Here is a 20102-nt window from a genome sequence, read left to right on the forward strand (position 1 = left end):
GTGCAGGGGGGGGAGAGATGCGGCTCCTCTATATATGCAGGGGGGGGGGGGGAGATGCGGCTCCTCTATATGTGCGCGCGCGGGGGGGGGGGGAGATGCGGCTCCTCTATATGTGCGCGCGGGGGGGGGGAGATGCGGCTCCTCTATATGTGCGCGCGGGGGGGGGATGCGGCTCCTCTATATGTGCGCGCGGGGGGGGGATGCGGCTCCTCTATATGTGCGTGCGGGGGGGAGATGCGGCTCCTCTATATGTGCGTGCGGGGGGGGGGAGATGCGGCTCCTCTATATTTGCGTGCGGGGGGGGGGGATGCGGCTCCTCTATATGTGAGGGGGGGGGGAATGCGGCTCCTCTATATGTGAGGGGGGAGATGCGGCCTCCTCTATATGTGAGGGTGGGGTGCGGCTCCTCTAGATCTGCAGCGGAGAGGGGGATGCAGCTTCTCTAAATGTAAAGAAGGGGGGGGGGGGAGATGCGGCTCCTCTATATTGTGCGTGCGGGGGGGGGGGGATGCGGCTCCTCTATATGTGAGGGGGGGGAATGCGGCTCCTCTATATGTGAGGGGGGAGATGCGGCTCCTCTATATGTGAGGGGGGGGGGGTGCGGCTCCTCTAGATCTGCAGCGGAGAGGGGGATGCAGCTTCTCTAAATGTAAAGAAGGGGGGGGGGGGGTGTTGTGGTGGTTACTTTATTGCATCAGAATCCTGGTGTGTGCAGTGTTCACCCCCTGAGCTGATAAATGAGGCTCCTGCAGGTGGAGGGGGATGAGGTGCAGCACGTGGGACAGCTCTTCAGGTTTTCACTATTGGAGTACCCATGTAATAGTGCACAACCATTGCCTCGTGGGACATAGAAACCAAGGGCAGGGTCACCCCAAAAGACACCGGATTGTTACTTCCTGTCCCTCCATACATCAGATATACCGTGTGCCCAGAACTCCATATATTTGGCAGTAGAAAGTCCATCAGGATCTGTCTGTTGTATAATGTCTGCAGGTCAGTGGACAGGAGCATCTGAGACTTATATTATACGTTTAGTTCTGTCCCCATCAAGATGTAAACCTCACCTGTATCCAGAAAACCCAATAAAGACAAGACCCCTGGGTGACCCCCCTTTAGCCGGGATGCCGGGTGACCCCCTTTAGCCGGGATGCCGGGTGACCCCCTTTAGCCGGGATGCCGGGTGACCCCCTTTAGCCGGGATGCCGGGTGACCCTCTTTAGCCGGGATGCCGGGTGACCCTCTTTAGCCGGATGCCGGGTGACCCTCTGTAGCCGGGATGCCGGGTGACCCTCTGTAGCCGGGATGCCGGGGTGACCCTCTGTAGCCAGGATGCCGGGGTGACCCTCTGTTTGCCGGATGCCGGGGTGACCCCCTTTAGCCGGGATGCCGGGTGACCCTCTTTAGCCGGGATGCCGTGTGACCCTCTTTAGCCGGGATGCCGGGTGACCCTCTGTAGCCGGGATGCCGGGGTGACCCTCTGTTGCCGGGATGCCGGGGTGACCCTCTGTTGCCGGGATGCCGGGGTGACCCCCTTTAGCCGGGATGCCGGTGACCCCCTTTAGCCCGGGATGCCGGGTGACCCTCTTTAGCCGGGATGCCGGGTGACCCTCTTTAGCCGGGATGCCGGGGTGACCCTCTTTAGCCGGGATGCCGGGTGACCCTCTTAAGCCGGGATGCCGGGTGACCCTCTTAAGCCGGGATGCCGGGGTGACCCTCTGTAGCCGGGATGCCGGGGTGACCCTCTGTAGCCGGGATGCCGGGGTGACCCTTTGTAGCCGGATGCCGGGGTGACCCCCTGTAGCCGGGATGCCGGGGTGACCCCCTGTAGCCGGGATGCCGGGGTGACCCTCTTTAGCCGGGATGCCGGGGGTGACCCTCTGTAGCCGGGATGCCGGGGTGACCCTCTGTTGTCGGGATGCCGGGGTGACCCCCTTTAGCCGGGATGCCGGGTGACCCTCTTCTGGTCTGATGCCCCTAGAGGTTTGGCTGGTGGTAGATAACGTTTTATACTATATAAGCCCATATATGATGTATACCAGTGACTGCTCCTCGGCCCTCATCACGTTTCCTAATAGGAAAGTAGTATAAGCATTTAGTCTGAACCAGGGCTCAGTCAGGGCATGATGGGAGATGTAGTTTTGCAACCGCTGTGGGCCACAGGGTAGGAAACACCAGTCTATATAGTCTAGAGCAGTGGTCTCCAACCTGCGGACCTCCAGATGTTGCAAAACTACAACTCCCAGCATGCCCCCTCCCCACCTTATGCTTTGGCTACTTAGTCCATTATACAGACACCCATTCACTTGAATCATTGCTGTGTAATACCATTTTTCTGCCTGCAGTGGGCGCACTGGGTTCCCATGCCAATAATCAGTGATCGCCATTCTGGCTTCTACTCGAATGTTTTTTGTTTTTTTTTGGGGTTGAATGATGCCGTAACCAATTCATTAAAATAATTGTCTTGGACAGCGATGTAAATGTAATTGGAGAGACTTATGTAACATGTGACTCATAAAGGAATGACACAACCGCCGGCTCATCGCTTCCACAAAACTAGGATGTGAGAATAGAGACGGAGACGAGCAGTAACCTGCATAAAGACTGTGGTCTCCAAACTGTGGATCCCCAGCTGTTGGCTGTCCCGGGCATGCTGGGAGTCGTAGTTTTGCAACAGCTGGAGGTTCACAATTTGGAAAGTCTCTTTAGGCATGAAGTCACATTTACCCCCACATGTATGAATGGGTAAGACTGTTCGCACTATATAGCAGTGGTCTCCAACCTGCGGACCTCCAGATGTTGCAAAACTACAACTCCCAGCATGCCCGGACAGCAACGGCTGTCCGGGCATGCTGGGAGTTGTAGTTTTGCAACATCTGGAGGTCCGCAGGTTGGAGACCACTGCTATATAGCATTGTCTATTCTGTTAATAACAGAAGCCATGAGGCGGTGATAGGTCTATTGTATGACGGATCCAAGGGGTTTGCAGGGTTCCCGAACTTCATGTCCTCCAGCTCTCCTGAGCCTTCCTGATGGCATCTCTGTCAGAGCCGCTTAACTCATTACTTTCCTTTGACTCGAGGCCAGAAACACAATTGGCTTTTGATGAATGTAAAGTCCTTGTGGTGCGCTTCCAAAATTAAATGGCCCAAACTCATTAAAATGAACAATGGCAGACTTTTGTAGGCCACGTCTTCCAGCAGACCTTAATTTTTTCTTTTAAGAGCGTATAGTGCTGAAGGACTACCCCCCCCCCCCTCCCACACATCCTCTCCCCATTGCTGTAAGGTAAATTATCTGGAAACCCTTCTTTTACCTCATAGACCTTTTTTTAAACAGGGGGGTTATTTGTATTAGGCAGCAGTGTTGAGGGGGGGGGGGGGAGCCTCTTCAGTGAGTCAAATAAATAACCTTAAAAGAAATAGTCAGTCCACCCCCCCCCCACCCCCCCTTTGCTTGAATTCACACTAGAGATGAAGCGAACTTACAGTAAATTTGATTCGTCACGAACTTCTCGGCTCGGCAGTTGATGACTTTTCCTGCATAAATTAGTTCAGCTTTCAGGTGCTCCGGTGGGCTGGAAAAGGTGGATACATTCCTAGGAAAGAGTCTCCTACGAATGTATTCACCTTTTCCAGCCCACCGGAAAGCTGAACTAATTTATTCAGGAAAAGTCATCAACTGCCGAGCCGAGAAGTTCGTGACGAATCGAATTTACTGTAAGTTCGCTCATCTCTAATTCACACATTTGTACAATAATTATTTATGTAAAGTGGGGGGGGGGGGGGGGGGGGGTGGTCGGTTTGTGGGGCAGTGATCATGATGTAATGCGTTGGTGAAATTTTAATCTGGGACCAGCACAGATATCCAAAGTCATTCAATGAAAGGGCACTATGGGGCGAGTGAATCCCCCTTTTGGCATTGCTATTTTTTTTTTTTAAATGAGCCTGGCCACTGCTTCTAGAGTGGGGTGGTGGTCTGTAACCTGGACAATGAGCTGTCAACAAGGGGAGGAAAAGAGCGGGAATATCAGAAGGAGAAAACTTTCCTAAATAAATGCATATGCAAAAAATATTCAACTTGATGTGCCCTGCAAGTTTAAAGGACATCTGTAGTGCAATATAACTTATCTCCTATCTGAAGGATAGGGGATAAGTTATAGATCGTGGGTGGTCCAACCACTGGGTCCCCTCACGATCCCCTGTACAGGGCCATTGCAATCTGCAGGAGGCGCAGTGTCGTCCCCAGCAGGAAGCTGCAGCAGACGCGTCCACAACCATGTATCTCTGTGGGATACATATATGGGGCGTGTTGGCCGCCGTGTCATGTGGGGACAGAACGCCCCCTTTCAGCATACTGCTCCGGCCCCCGTACAGAAGATAGCAGGGTCCCAGCAGGCGGGCCCCCTGTGATCAAGAACTAATGCCCTATCCTTCTGATAGGGGATAGGTAATATTGTACTACAGATGTCCTTTTAACTATGTAAGTTGGGGTGAGGAGTGTAAGGCCTCGATGGAAATATTCTGCTCAGAAATTACGTTGCAGCAGAGCCCTATTGTTTTAAATGGGATTCTGCTGCACCGTCCACACGACTGAAACGTTCCAGCCTTTGCAGAAAGAATTGACATGTCAATGTCTATGGGGACGGCGCATTCTAACACTGGCGTGTTCTGCCGGTACCTGCTGCATGTCGGCACAGAAATGTCTGTACGACATTCTGCCATGTGACCAAAGCCTCAGGGCCCATGTACACTATGTAACTTCTTACCTGAGAGATTCCGCCGCTGGAAGGAATCTGTGCTGTGTTCCCATTAACGGGAACATTGCAGTATATGCAATATACTCGCTCTATGTCTGAAGACTCACCACCACGGGGCCGGAGTATTGTGATGTCACGACTCCGCCCCCTTGTGACGTCACACCCCTCAATGCAAGCCCATGGGAGGGGGTGTGACCACCCCCCCCCCCCCCACCCGAACACAGCGTTAGCAACATTAAGTTCCGTACGCTGGCCATTGGGGTACCCCTTTAAAATGCGTAGTACTCTACTCTGTCTTGTAAAAATATAAATATTCCATACAAGTAGCTTGGCCGGTTATTGTGTTATTGTTTTTTCTCCCCCTGAAGTCTGGTTTATTTTTAGCCTCCATCTTTACACTAATGCACTTCTAGTCTATTCCGTAAAATATCTTGGAGCAGAACAAGACTCCATCTCCTGGCGGAGACCAAAAGACTCATTAATTTTCCGTAATTTATTCCCTTTCTCACAGTTAAAGACTTCTCAAGGGCAATGATGTCTCTATCCTAACAATGTGACGACCTGATCCTTTTCCTGTAAACTCCATTACCCCTGTTTTATTGTAGAAGTGATGTTTTATATTCCCAAATAGTATTGATCAAATTTACAGTAAGTTTAGTTGACTGGCCAAATAAAGTTGATTGAAAAAGAAGTTACGTTTTTAATCGACTTTAGTTGGCCATTCAGCTAAACTGGAAAAGATGGATGCAGTCAAGGGAGCCTTAAATGGACCCTCTCATTAAAACAGATTTTTGCTATTGCATTCCTTTATGTTAAAAAATAAAATAAAAAAAATCACCATGTTTTATTTGTGAAACTTTTCACACCCCACCCCCATCTCAACCAAGTCCAAAATCAAGAAATGCATTCGGGAGTGCTGAGGGGTGTGTGCAGCCTTATCCAATCAGAGGTCATCCCACACTGAACTGCTCTGGGCTCTGTGTAGCAGAGTGAGGAAGTAAGTTCTCCCCTGTATGGCTTCAGATGATGTCACACCTGCTGGGGAACACCCCTTCCCAGTCTGTGAATCTGACTGAGACTGAGCAGAAAATACAGAGCAATATCAAGGTAAAAAATAATAAAAAATAAAGGTAGGGGGTGGTTTATCATGATGGGGGCAGGGAACTGGGATGATTATAAAATTTATCGAGATCATGACAGGTACTCTTTAAGGGTAGGGTCACACACAGCCCATCCCCAACGTATTTCATATGTACTGTAAATTTGCTCAACACTTCCCAGTTACCCAGCTGTTGGTTGAGCCTCAAAAATGGCTGAAAAAAGGATCAAAATGATCGATCAGAGTCCATGAAATGTAATTGATCAAAGCTTCTCTTCAAGTGCCAGTCTACAAGCTCCACCCCATTGACTCTGATCTAGCCAAACCTTTAAAGGGGTACTCCTCTGGAAAACATTAACTTTCTGGCACCAGTTGATCTAATAAGTAAACAGCTTTGTAAATTACTTTTATTTAAAAATCTTAATCTTCCAGTACTTATCAGCTGCTATATGTTGCACAGGAAGTTCTTCTATGGGGATTTACTCCTGCTCTAGACAGTTCCTAAAGTGGACAGAGGTGTCAGCAGAGAGCACTTGTAGTCAGACAGAAAGGAAATTCAAATAGAAAAGAACTTCCTGTGCTACATACAGAAGCTGAGAAGTACTGGAAGGATTAAGATTTTTTTAATAGAAGTCATTTACAAATCTGTTTAACTTTCTGGCACCAGTTGATTAAAAAAAAAAAAAAAAAAAAAAAAAAAAAAAATGATTTTTTTTTTTTTATAAAATATATATTGTGTTATAATATAAATTTTTTTTTTCTTTTTTTTCCCCCAGAGGAGTACTCCTTTAAGACTTGATAACACTAAGGCTGGGTTCACAGCAAAAACCAGTAATGGGTCCGAAACGCTGAATAATTAGCAAATCCTTCGATATGTTTTTATGTGTCCGTTTCACTCCTGGTTTTGAGTTGGGGGGGGGGGGGGGGGAATAAAAAAAATAAATAAAAACTACATTTGCGTCCAGCCTCGGTTTGACCATTTGAGAAAATTTAAAAAAACGAAGCATGTGAGAACTGGTTTTTGTGCGTAAAATGTTCCCGACTTTTCCCAATAGTAAATAGAGAGGAATCCCGCAAGTCTAAAACAACTTTTCCCACTAGTAAAGACCCAACACTCTTAGTAACTGAGGCCCAGTGTGTAGTGCTCCTCATACCAGGCATACTCCGCGTGTGACCCTGACCTCTGGTGTTGTTCTCCGCAGAGAAGAGCTTCTTTGTAGCTGAGGAGTACAATGTGGAATGCCATAGTCACTTGGCAGGAGGGTTAACCCTCTCATGTATGCTGTTGTCTGAACAAAGTAAAACATCTGGGGGTGGACGGTCTCAAGCTGTTGCAAAACTACAACTCCCAGCATGCCCGGACAGCCTTTGGCTGTCCGGGCATGCTAGGAGTCGTAGTTTTGCAACAGCTGGAGTCACGCTGATGGAAAGTATTCCTTTCTAACGTATATATCATGTTTATATTGTGTTGCGTTTTTTTTAATTTTTTTTTTTTATATATAATTTTATATTATAATTATATGTATATATTAGGGATCGACCGATTATAGGTATGGCCGATAATCACGATTTTGGGCATTATCGGTATCGGCAATTACCTTGCCGATAAGCCGATAATGCCCCGCGGCCGCCAACCCGCCGCACCGCACCCCCGACCCACCACACCGCGTCGCACCCCCCACCGTGATGCTGGGCGGTATACCGGTATGGATTTTTGCCCATACCGCTATACTGGTCGGGCCCCTCCCCCACCCTCCGAGTCAATAAAAAAATTAAACTTACCCGTAATGGGGGTGGTCCTGGCCATCCATTCTTCCTTCCTGTAGTGTCTGGGGGCGTTCTGGGTAAAGAGTGAACCGGTCCGGGCTGTCCTTCTCCGGCGGCCGGCCTAGTACGCTGCATAGTCGCCGCTACGCCGTGACATCAGATGCGTCGCTGCGCACGGGCGTCACTGCGCAGCAGCGTCTATGCAGCGTACTAGGCCGGAGCCTGCCCGGAGTGGAGAAGATAACCGCCGGAGAAGGACAGCCCGGACTGGTTCACTCTTCACCCGGAACACTACAGGAAGGAAGGATGGATGGCCCGGACCACCCTGAGAGGAAGGGGGAGAGAAGCGGATGGCGGCGGCGGCCTATGGCTCCGCAAAAGCCAGTGCAGATCATTGATTTAAAGCGCCCGCTTTAAATCAATTTAAATCAATGATCTGCAGCGGTGTCGCAGGGGGTTAAATAGCCGATAACTTATACCGGAATATCGGTATAAGTTATCGGCTATCGGCCCTAACCTGCACCGATTATCGGTATCGGCCCTAAAATCGGTCGATCCCTAGTGTGTGTGTGTGTGTATAATATAATATTGTTTTTTATTTTTATTTTTTTATTCATTTTCATCTTAAATTTTTTTTTTTTTTTTTTTCTCTCCAGCAGCAGCCTTGACGGCAGACGATTGACTTGGCGTTTCGGCACCACAGCAATAATATTCCGCCCTGTAGTGATGCCTTTAGCGGAAGAAAACCCCCTTTCCAGAGACCCTCCTCTCATTCTTCCAGTGGTTATCGTAGGTATGTGCATAAATGTGAAATCAGACTTTAGTTGAACATAAGACAATAATAATATTCATATTACTGATGTGCAGCTTGGGCAACCATGGAATTCTGTAGAACTGCAGGAGATCCCGGTCTTGCATAGCGCCATTGTTGCAAAATGCCTGTATTATGGCCTTGCTGTGCATCCATTATAAAGCAGATGCACGTTGCTTACGTCTCTATTTAATAGCTGTGAGGCCTGAGGAAGCCATGCATGCGTGGTGAAACGCGTTGCATTAACAAAATAAATCCCTCTTAGAAGGTATACTACCTGTCTGGTGTCCTTGTCCCGGTCATCGCCGTTCAATTCCTGGATTAGAAGCCCTCTCTATCCACGACTGTTTATACCAGGAAGGCTGCAGACCTCGGCTCCATTCACGCGATCTCCATTGTTGTGTATGGGCTACACAACTATGTTGGGTGAGCAGTGATTTCTCCTTCTATCCCTTCTACCATTGAAGTGAATTTACTCCACAAGGAGCGCCTCTGCCTCTTTTCTTTTTCTACATATTTAATAGCTGTGTACATCTTCTGACAAGGTTGGAAAGCATTAATGGTAGAGAAGCTCTACAGCGCTTGGGCACCCTTGTGCTCGGTCTACTCTGCCGTTGTTTCCTTTATACCTGAATCCATGACAACAGTGCCATATATTATTTATATTTATTTATTTTTTTTTTATCAACTGGTGCGATAAAGTTAAACAGATTTGTAAAAAATGTTTTCTATTTAAAAATCTTAATGCTTCCAGTACTTAGCTGCTGTATACTACAGAGGAAGTTCTTTTCTTTCTTTATTTCCTTTCTGTCTGACCACAGTGCTCTCTGCTGACACCTCTGTCCATATCAGGAACTTTCCAGAGCAGGAGAGGTTTGCTATGGAGATTTGCGTCTGCTCTGGACAGTTCCTGACATGGACAGAGGTGTCAGCAGAGAGCATTGTGGTCAGACAGAAAGGAAATTCAAAAAAGAAAAGAACTTCCTCTGTAGTATACAGCAGCTAAGTACTGGAAGGATGATTTTTAAATAGAAGTAATTTACAAATGTGTTTCTTTCTGGCACCAGTTGACTTAAAAAAATGTTTTCCTGTGAAGTACTCCTTTCACTTGGTCCCTAGAGACTATAGCCAGTATGCCTCCCACAACAATGGCGCAGCAATATGTGAGCTATTCCATAACTGCTTTTTAACCTCTCAGCTCCATTTACTTTTATGAAATCCTTAAAGCAGGTACTGTCAATTCAGGTGACTTTTCAGGATAGCAACACTATTTCTGGCCATTATTTAACGCGTATATGGTATTTTTCAGCAGATTTCTACTCTGCAGACTTCATCTATAATTTGCAGTTCTCCCAGAGCTGATGGGTGGACCCCTCCCTCCCTCCATAGACTTGTATTGGTTGACTTGCAGACACAGGACAAAACAGAGCTGATTTTCAGACTGGAATACAGTCTTTTAAGAAGGGGGAGGAGAGGAAAGAAGCATTTTTGCCAAATACTTTATATTGCAGTGTTTCTTTATATTTGCTTGTACTATTGATCAATGCAACGTTTGTTCAAATGACCTTAACTATTTAAGATTAGCATTTTACTATACTATACTATTTACATGCAAATGCTCCAGTCCTTCTGCGAACAGTCCATGGGGGAGATTTATCAAAACCTGTCCAGAGGAAAAGTTGCTGAGTTGCCCATAGCAACCAATCAGATCGCTTCTTTCAGAGGCCCTTTAAAAATTGAAAGCAGCGATCTGATTGGTTGCTATGGGCAACTCAAGGACAGGTTTTGATAAATCCCCCCCCCCCCCATGTGTTTCACGACAGTCATTCTTCAGACACCTGCCCTACATGCTGTCTGGTGCCAACTTAGTAGTGCCCTAAGCTAGACATAACCCCAGTAGGCCATGATGAGACTCTGTGCAGCTCCTGCCTGCACCATGCACCCCACTAGTCCCCACAGGACTGCTTGGAAAATCTGTCAGCGGTTTCATCTAAACATTGAACAGCTGGTGCATTGTCAACTGGAAAATCTATACGTCCTGTACTAATGTAAATGATGCATTTTCCATTTCAGGAAATGGGCCATCTGGAATCTGCCTGTCATACATGTTGTCTGGATACAGACCGTATCTCTCTCCAGAAGCCTTGCATCCCAATCCTATCCTACACAGCAAGTTAGAGGAAGCGAGGCACCTTTCTATTCTAGAGCAGGTAGATCCGCTTATCATCATTTATACTAGATGTCTACAGGCTGTGAATATAAAGGGGTACTCCCATCTCGTGAAGTTATTCCCTATCCACAGGAGAAGGGGATACCTAGCTGATCAGTGTGGGGTACGACTGCCGGTACCCCCACCGATCCTGGGGACAGGGACAAAATAGGGTAGGGGATAAGATGCCTGATTGCTGGGGACCCCCGTGATCTTGCACGCCGCACCCCATTTAAAATCAGTCCCCGGAGCGTGTTCGCTACGGGTCTGATTACTGTCGATCACGCTTCGTGTGACGTCACGCCTCCGCCCCATCCTCAATGCAAGCCTATGGGAGGGGGCGCGACAGCTGTCTAAGCGCCGGAGTACCCCTTTAAGGCTGGGTTCACACAGCGTATTTAAAAAAAATAAAAAATTTTATATAATAAAATTAGTATCTGTTCTGTAATTTAAGCGCAGATTGTCCCACAAAATGATGGACGAAATTAGAGATTACAGCTGCAATTTCGGTGAAAATCTGCGCCAAATTTTACGCAATTTGATCTCAGCCCGACTTTGGTGGTCTCCAAACTGTGGACCTCCAGCATTGCGAAACTACAACTCCCAGCATGCCCGGACAGCCTTCGGCTGTCTGAGCATGCTGGGAGTTGCAGTTTTGCAATGGTTTGAGGTCCACAGTTTAAGGACCACTGTCATAGAGATTGAACGGAGCACTGTGGGTAACATTCATTCCAGGGAGAATTAAGTCCCTGTTCTTTAGATTGGTGGAGGTCCCAGTGGTCAGACCCCCACAGACTTTTTTTTTTTTTATTTTTTTTAAGAATTTACTTTATTATAGTAATATAGAACCATGCATTCCCTACATCCCCCCCCCCCCCCCCCCCCCAATTGCCTTCTGTACTTGTGCACGTCGTGCCTTACCCTGTGTTGTCTATTCCATTGCAGGATTTGGAATACTTGTCAGAAGGTTTGGAGGGTCGCTCGTCTAACCCTGTAGCCGTATTATTTGACACCCTCCTGCATCCGAATGCTGACTTTGGGTACAATTACCCATCTGTTCTGCAATGGAAACTGGAGCAAGAACACTACATTCCTCATGTTGTATTAGGGAAGGGGCCCCCGGGTGGTGCCTGGCATGTGAGTAAAAGTGTGTGTGTGTTATGTATTGTACCAGGGGCAGAGAGCTTGGTTAGGAGTATAATTTATTTTTAAAATGAAATGTGTTGCCTCTCTTAGGATTGGCCAACAATACTGGATTGGTGCCCTGACTGATCATCTGTATGAGGAGGCTGCGGCGCTCCGAGCACTGTGCCCCCTTCATTGTTAACCAGGCACTGCTCCATGCTCTTCGCAATGGCTGTGCTTGGTAGTAAACTTTGGTCTAATTCACTTTAATGGGATGAAGCTGTAGTGAGCTTAAAAAAAGAAAAAAAATACAAACAAACAAACATACCAGCTACTCAAAAAGTATCAAGCTGTGTCTGGTAAAGTAAAAAAAAATATTTTGTAGCCCCATGGCTACATCAGTCAATGGGCAATGGTCTAGTCTGACCCTTACGTAAGTTAAAGTGGTCCTCCAGTTTTACAATGTCTAACATGCTGATGGGGAGGGGGGGGGGGGGAACATGCCACACTCCTCTCCAGCTCCCATCTGCTCCATCCAGTCCTTCTCTCGTCTTCCTGGTTCCAAGACAAGCGACTTGCTGCATGACCTGCCGGCTCAGCCAATCACTGGAAGAAAGACGAGAGACGACCGGACTGAGCCAAACGGGAGCTGCGCTGAAGTGTTATTAAAGGGGTATTCCAGGAATTTTTTTATTTGACTATGCTACAGGGGCTGTAATGTTAGTGTAGTTCATAATATAGTGTCTGTACCTGTGTGTGACGGTTTTCTCACAATTCTTCTGTGATTTTCACTCCAATATTTATTTTTATCAGCATACAAAATTACTGTTGTCTCAGATTTTTCCCAGGTTGCAATGTGGCCGAGACCTGACTCACTAGTCAGCTGATGACAGGGAAGCCTGTCTGCTTCAATGGGTGGAGCGATCGCTTGGTGGGAGAGAGATCAATCTGTAACTAATACAACAGCTGTAGGCACCCTGATTGAAAACCACAGGTCTTTTGAATGGATGCAGCTCATTTATGTTCCAAAGGGTGTGGTGGCAGATGTGTGGGAGGGAGGAAAATGGGATTTGTAGACAAAGAAGGAAACTCAAACAGGGAATACCAGGTCACAACAAGCAAGCCACAGTGTTATGGTAATCTCACAACATAGCCATTTAGCCCCAAGACAAGCGCACATCCTTCCTAAGAATGTCCATTACTGTCTGCCATGTGCGTACTAAAATCACCTAATGGTGGATAACCCCTTTAAGGGACATCTGCAGGGATATAACTCCTATCCCATATGCACAAGATAGGGGATAAGTGTTTGGGGGGGGGGGGGGGGGGGGGGTCAGAACACTGGGGCCCCCAGTGATAACCCGTGCAGGAGGCATGTCGGCCACAGCATGACGCCGCAGCCAACATGCCTCCTCCATGTAGTTCTATGGGAGAGGCCTCCCTGCCTCTCCCATAGAGCTCTATGGGGAAGGGGTGTACGGTCTACCTCACTGAGGTTGACACTGCGCGCATTAGCCGCATTCCCCATCCCCGCAGCATATTAGATTGATTGGGCAGCCCATCAATACGAGAAGTCTCAGATACTTTTCATATTTTATGTATTCCCGAAAAAAGAAAAAATTGTTAACCGTTCTCTTCTGCTAAATACAAAGCCAAAAGAACAGTCTCCTAGTTCTGTAGAGATCAAACACACTCATGAGGTCCTAAAATGTTATTTGTCGTGATATCCTATACCATGTCTGTCTCTATGAGCATGTCCACGAGGGCCGGTATAAGAGTTATTGTAAGGACATGACGGCTGCGGCACATTGTGCAGTTATCCACTCTCTATTTCTAGATGTCTATTTCGCTCTTTTAGGATATGGAAGGATCCATTTTGACTCTCAGCCTTAATGACTGGATGGAGTTACCGGGATTAAAGTTTAAAGACTGGGCCATGGGTAAGAGAAGGTGAGTACCTGCTCCTGCATGAAATCTTGACAAATTCAAACCGCTTCACTATTACGTTGTTGTTACTTGGGGTAAAAATGTCACCTCTGATACCGTCACTCCATAATATTAAATGGCGCAGCTTACAGCCTCCTCTATTATAGATAAAATGATGATTAGTGCTCGTAGTATTTAGGAACCATTTCCTTAGGTTAGTGTTTCCCAACCAGAGTGCCCCCAGCTGTTGCAAACCTACAACTCCCAGCATGCCCGGACAGCCAACGGCTGTCCGGGCATGCTGGGAGTTGTATGTTTGCAACAGCTGGAGGCACCCTGGTTGGGAAACACTGCCTTTAGGCGTTCATATTCCATGAAATCCCTATTAGGCTGGGTTCACATTTTTTTTGCAATACAGTTCCCGTATACGTTTTCAATTAGAAAATTGTACGGAACCGTACTGAAAACCATATGCATTGATTTCTCCTTTGAAAACCGTATGCCAAACTATGCATCCGTTTTGTGTCTTGTCCATTTTTTTTTCCCCGTACCCAAAACCTTAGCCTACCACGGTTTTTGGTCCGGGTGAAAATAGTATTAAAGGGGTACTCCACTGGAAATCCTTTTTATTTTTTATTTTTTTTTTAAATCAACTGGTGTCAGAAGGTTAAACCGATTTTGTAAATTACTCCTATTAAAAAATCTTAATCCTTCCAGTACTTATCAGCGGCTGAATGCTCCAGAGGAAGTTCTTTTCTTTTTTTTGAATTTCCTTTCTGTCTGACCACAGTGCTCTCTGCTGACACCTCTGTCCATTTCAGGAACTGTCCAGAACAGGAGAGGTTTGCTATGGGGATTTTCTCCTAATCTGGACAGTTCCTGACATAGACAGAGGTGTCAGCATAGAGCACTGTGGTGAGACAGAAAGGAAATTCAAAAAGAAAAGAACTTCATGTGGAGCAAACAGCAGCTGATAAGTACTGGAAGGGCTAAGATTTTTTAATGGAAGTAATTTACAAATCTTACAAGGATGGAGAGGCTCCTGTGGGAAGGTTCACCAAATGACCTGGGCTACTCAATCTGGCACCTGTACCTAAGGTGTCTGCAAAAAGGCTACTGAATAGTAAGAAATATTGGGGCTCAAGGTCTGTAGATAATGCACACACACTTGTTTATTATTAAATGATAAATAATAAATGTCAAACTGAAAATTCGGGATCACAGTCAGAGTGATGAAATTAAAAATTGTTATAAAAGATAATCCATAAAACATATAATATAATAAGACCTCTGTAAATATAATAAATAATATGTAATATATAATGGATCAACAGCTTCTCCTGGATGACACTCTATATTTCAATTAATGTATCGTGACGCTGTCATTAAACGTCCATTAAAGTGCTGTGGCAGTCAAAGTAAATCAGTTCCTCACAATTGTTACAATTTCCTTGCAATGCAACAGTTCAAAGGATTGCAGAGTTAACAGTTTATCTAAATGTAGCGATCAAGGTAATAGCTGGATACTGTTGTTTATCAGTCCAATACCGCTGGTTATAATAGTTAGTGCTGGCAATTTGTTCTAACTATGCGCATAGTATAAAAATGGAAATCTCTCACCAGTCTGGATGCCGATAATTATACTCACCACTTTGTGATCGCTGGTAGAGTCTGTTCAGCAGCCGTCCGTGCCTGCTCTCCGGCCGGAGAGCGCACCGCTGGAGTCTCGGCCGACTCCTATTGATGCGGGGCTTCAGGATGGTGGGCAGAGTTCTCGGGGGCTGCAACGCTTACACAGGTGTATAAGTGGTGGCAGCGAGCGCTCCTGGTCTCGGACCGCGCGTTCAGAGGATGATTGACAAGTCTTAGCAGATATGGCGAGTAGTGAATTCTATTGACTGCAAATTGTAGTTAGCATATGAGTGGTCTTACAAGTCTCTTAAGGGGGGTCGCTGGACACGTTTCAGCACCCACTAGGTGCTTTCTTCAGCAGCTTAAATCATCAAGATTTAAGCTGCTGAAGAAAGCACCTAGTGGGTGCTGAAACGCCTCCAGTGACCCCCTTAAGAGACTTGTGAGACCACTCATATGCGTAACTACAATCTGCAGTCAATAGAATTCACTACTCACCATATCTAAGACTTGTCAATCATCCTCTGAATGCGCGGTCCGAGACCAGGAGCGCGCGCTGCCACCACTTAGAATTACCTGCCTATGTAAGCGTTGCAGCCCCCGAGAACTCGGCCCACCATCCTGAAGCCCCGCATCAATAGGAGTCGGCAGAGACTCCAGCGGTGCGCTCTCCGGCCGGAGAGCGGGCACGGACGGCTGCTGAACAGACTCTACCAGCGATCACAAAGTGGTGAATATAATTATCGGCATCCAGACTGGTGAGAGATTTCCATTTTTATACTATGCGCATAGTTAGAACAAATTGCCGGCACTGACTATTATAACCAGCGGTATTGGACTGATAAACAACAGTATCCAGCAATTACCTTGATCGCTACATTTAGATAAACTGTTAACTCTGCAATCCTTTGAACTGTTGCATTGCAAGGGAATTGTAACAATTGTGAGGAACTGATTTACTTTGACTGCCACAGCACTTTAATGGACGTTTAATGACAGCGTCACGATACATTAATTGAAATATAGAGTGTCATCCAGGAGAAGCTGTTGATCCATTATATATTATTTATTTATTATGTTTTATGGATTATCTTTTATAACAATTTTAAATTTTATCACTCTGACTCTGTGGATACACAAGGGCCCTGTGATCCCGGATTTTCAGTTTGACATTTATTATTTATCATTTATTAATGAACAAGTGTGTGTGCATTATCTACAGACCTTGAGCCCCAATATTTCTTACTAATTTAAAAATCTGTTTAACTTTCTGACACCAGTTGATTTAAAAGAAAATGTTTTCCAGTGGAGTACCCCTTTAAACCGTAGACTTTTTTTTATTTTTTTATACATGGGAGTACGGTTCCATCCGGTTTTTGACTTTGCACAGGTTTTTTTTTTTTATCTTGAAATGAAAATGGAATGAAAAAATTTAAAATGTATGAACGAGAAACATAAGTTTTTTTTTCTTATAAAACGGATGCAACCGGACATCATTTTTCAAACAGTTTATGGTTTTCGAAAAAAAAACACTAATACTTATCTTTTATTATACTATACTAAAATAGGGAAATCTCCCCTATTTTAGTATAGTATAATAAAAGTTAAGTATCAGTGTTTTTTTTCGGTGACCCCTACTTTTGTACACTAATAGCAATTGAGAATTCGGTGAATTTTTTTCGTTTACGGTTTTCAGCCGTATACGGGTTAAAATTTGTACACACGCATTGATACAGTTTAGTCCGGTTTTGAGGAATCCGTATTGCAATAACGTGGTGTGAACCCAGCCTTATCCCGCTTGTAATTGTTTATTGTATATTTGTTTTTTTCTGTGTAGAAACATAAAGAGTGACCGGGCGACACCAGCAGAAGTGGCTTCATATTACAAACATTATGTGAAAATTATGGGAATTCAAAGAAACTTTATAGACAACACCTACATCACTTCTGTAGTCAGACCATACCGGGATCCAGACGACTCTGTAAACCAGGATCCTGAAGAGGTTTCATGTGAAGAATCTCACATCGATAAAGAAAATGAGGCTGATCCCAAAAAGAACTGGGAGGTTCATGGTTATCGCAGGGCGGCGGACGGGTCTCATAAGCCTTTCTGTGTCTTTGCAGAAAGTCTTGTTCTTGCCACAGGAACATTTGATGCCCGAGCTCGGTTGGACGTCCTTGGAGAGAACCTTCCTTATGTTTCGCATTCGGTTGCCGAATTTGAAGAAGCGGTAGGGAAAGGTAGTCTGAGCGGAGCGGTGGATCCGGTCTTGATTGTGGGGGCTGGGCTGACTGCAGCGGATGCTGTCTTGTGTGCCCACAACAATAACATTCCAGTAATACATGCTTTTAGAAGAAGACTCAATGATCCAAGTCTCATTTTTAAACAATTGCCCAAAAAACTGTATCCAGAGTACCACAAGGTGTATCATATGATGTGCACACAAGTCTCTTCAGCTGCTTCCACCTCCTATCCCTCTTACACCAGTTATCCTGAGCACTTTGTACTCTCTTTTAAGCCAGACATGAAGTGTGTCCTTCAGAATAATGGTGGACTGAAGAAGGTTGTAAAGATATCCATGGCTTTAGTCTTGATAGGGTCTCATCCGAACCTCTTTTTCTTAAAAGAACAAGGTCGGAGTTTAGGGCACCACCAGAATCAGCCGATCACTTGTAAAGGTAATCCGGTGGAAGTTGATCCCTACACATATGAATCCTGTAAAGAACCCAGTCTGTTTGCCCTTGGACCTCTAGTTGGTGACAACTTCATAAGGTTTCTGAAAGGCGGCGCACTTGCCATTACTCGATGTCTAGGACTGAGGCAGAAGAAGAGACATGGGAATGTGGAAAGTGGCAGCGATGACGGGGTGTCCTAAAGTGCTTCGTTCAGTTTTCGGCTTCTTTTAACTCTTCCCGAATCCCCTTCCATGATCTGCAAGCCTTGCAGGTTCCATCAGTATGTGTTTTTGCACAGTGCAATGTATTTCATATCCTATGGCAAGACTGAAATAAAAGTGCTGCTTTGGTAGAAGATCCGCTCTACCGTAGAGGACTAACCAGATTGTACAATGTCCTACCTGTCTATAGCTCTTGTGCAGCTGGCTATAGTGACACCGGGGACTCTTTTTGTATGTCGGCCTCTGTTTTCATTCCTTGGTATGTTGTACATTTTTATCTGTCACAGTTCAGTGTTATTGGGCTGTAGATAAATCGCAACAGGGACGTTGGTGCTTCCCCCCCCTGTGTTGTGAATTGTCCAGAAATATTAAAGGGGTTATCTTGGATTAAAGGGGTATTCCGGCTTTACACATCTTATTCCCTATCCAAAAGGATAGCGGATAAGATGTATGATCGCAGGGGTCCCGGTGCTGGGGACCCCAACGATATCTGTGCAGCCCCCAGCATTCTGTGCTGGGCGCTGCCTCCAAGACTGAGACATGACAATCACTGCCCCCTAGTGACGTCACACCATGGCTCCTCCATTCATGTCTATGAATGGAGGTGGCATAACGTCACTAGGGGCCCTGACGTCACGTCCCCTTCTCAGAGGCACCCTAGGCACAGAATGCCGGGGCTGCACCAAGATCACGGGGGTCACCAGCGCCAGGACCCCTGCGATCATACATCTTATCCGCTATCCTTTAGGATAGGGAATAAGATGTGTAAAGCCGGAATACCCCTTTTAATAAAAAAGAGCTAATTTCTTCCAGAAGCACCACACCTGTCCTTATGTTGTATTGCAGCCAAGTTCCATTGAAGTAAATGGAGGCGATTTGTAATTCCACACACAATGGGGGAGATTTATCAAAACCTGTAGTTGCTAAGTTGCCCATAGCAACCAATCAGATCACTTCTTTCATTTTTCAGAGGTCATTTCCGAAATGAAAGAAGCAATCTGGTTGCTATGGGCAACTCAGCCGCTTTTCCTCTAGACTGGTTTTGATAACTCTTCCCCATTCTGAGGTGTGGTTCTGTTTTTGTAAGTAATAAGCTCTTTTTTTTTATTTATTTTTTCCTAAACCTTGATCACCCCCTATAACTGTTCTATAGTTGAGGAAATGTGAACTAATCCCTGTTACATTTTTACTGTTATTGACCTAGGATACATTGAATACATTAATGTGTAAAATTGGAGGGGGTGCTGAAGGGATCTTGTCAAAATGGATCTGCTAAGCGAATGGTGACACTACTGGAGTCAAGGACTGGTCCAGATACGTCTCTTCATAGAGTTTAAGTCTTGTTACACTTTGTATTCCCTTGAACATCATAAATTTACTACCTATGGACCCGATGAGTAGAATGGGGAAGAAAAGTCACATTCCTCAAAATGGACTATTTTTTTTTTTTTTTTTTAGAGTTGGGGGGGTGTTGGGGTTAGTAGTTTTTTTTTTTTTTTTATATTTATTAAAAATTAATTGACCTTACACCAACAATTAAGATTACTGTCCACACTGTCAGTGTTTTCCAACCAGAATGCCTCCAGTTGTTGCAAAACTACAACTCTCAGCATGCCCAGACAGCCTTCGGCTGTCTGGGCATGCTGGGAGTTGTAGTTTTGCAACAGCTGGAGGCACCCTGGTTGGAAAACACTAATGGAAGTACAAAGGAACCCTTAATACTTTACATATTCCTGTGTTGAATATTTTTGATGACTGTATAGAATGTGGTTAAAGGGATTCTCTATGTACAGTCCCTACTTGTCTTAAAGGGGTGCTCCGATGGGAATTATTTTTTTTCTTCAAATCAACTGGTGCCAGAAAGTTACAGATTTGTAAAT

General features: G+C 45.7%; 1 protein-coding gene across 3 annotated transcripts in view; it reads left to right on the forward strand.

The window, feature by feature from the left end:
- The window catches only part of OSGIN2 (oxidative stress induced growth inhibitor family member 2), a 20250-nt gene extending 472 nt beyond the window's left edge, over positions 1–19778 (forward strand). Inside the window, exons 2-6 of one of the 3 annotated variants that reach the window (XM_056518604.1) lie at positions 8279–8415; positions 10507–10643; positions 11588–11779; positions 13626–13717; positions 17163–19778. In XM_056518604.1, coding sequence (XP_056374579.1) covers positions 8349–8415; positions 10507–10643; positions 11588–11779; positions 13626–13717; positions 17163–18201 — 1527 coding nt within the window. In that variant the 5' untranslated portion in view covers positions 8279–8348 and the 3' untranslated portion in view covers positions 18202–19778. The remainder of the gene's footprint in view (positions 1–8278; positions 8416–10506; positions 10644–11587; positions 11780–13625; positions 13718–17162) is intronic. The other 2 variants (XM_056518605.1, XM_056518606.1) reach the window with 2 other exon arrangements.
- The last annotated feature ends 324 nt before the right edge of the window (positions 19779–20102 follow it).

This window comes from Hyla sarda, chromosome 5 (genome assembly GCF_029499605.1).
Source record: "Hyla sarda isolate aHylSar1 chromosome 5, aHylSar1.hap1, whole genome shotgun sequence".
In the NCBI taxonomy this organism is placed as follows: domain Eukaryota; kingdom Metazoa; phylum Chordata; class Amphibia; order Anura; family Hylidae; genus Hyla; species Hyla sarda.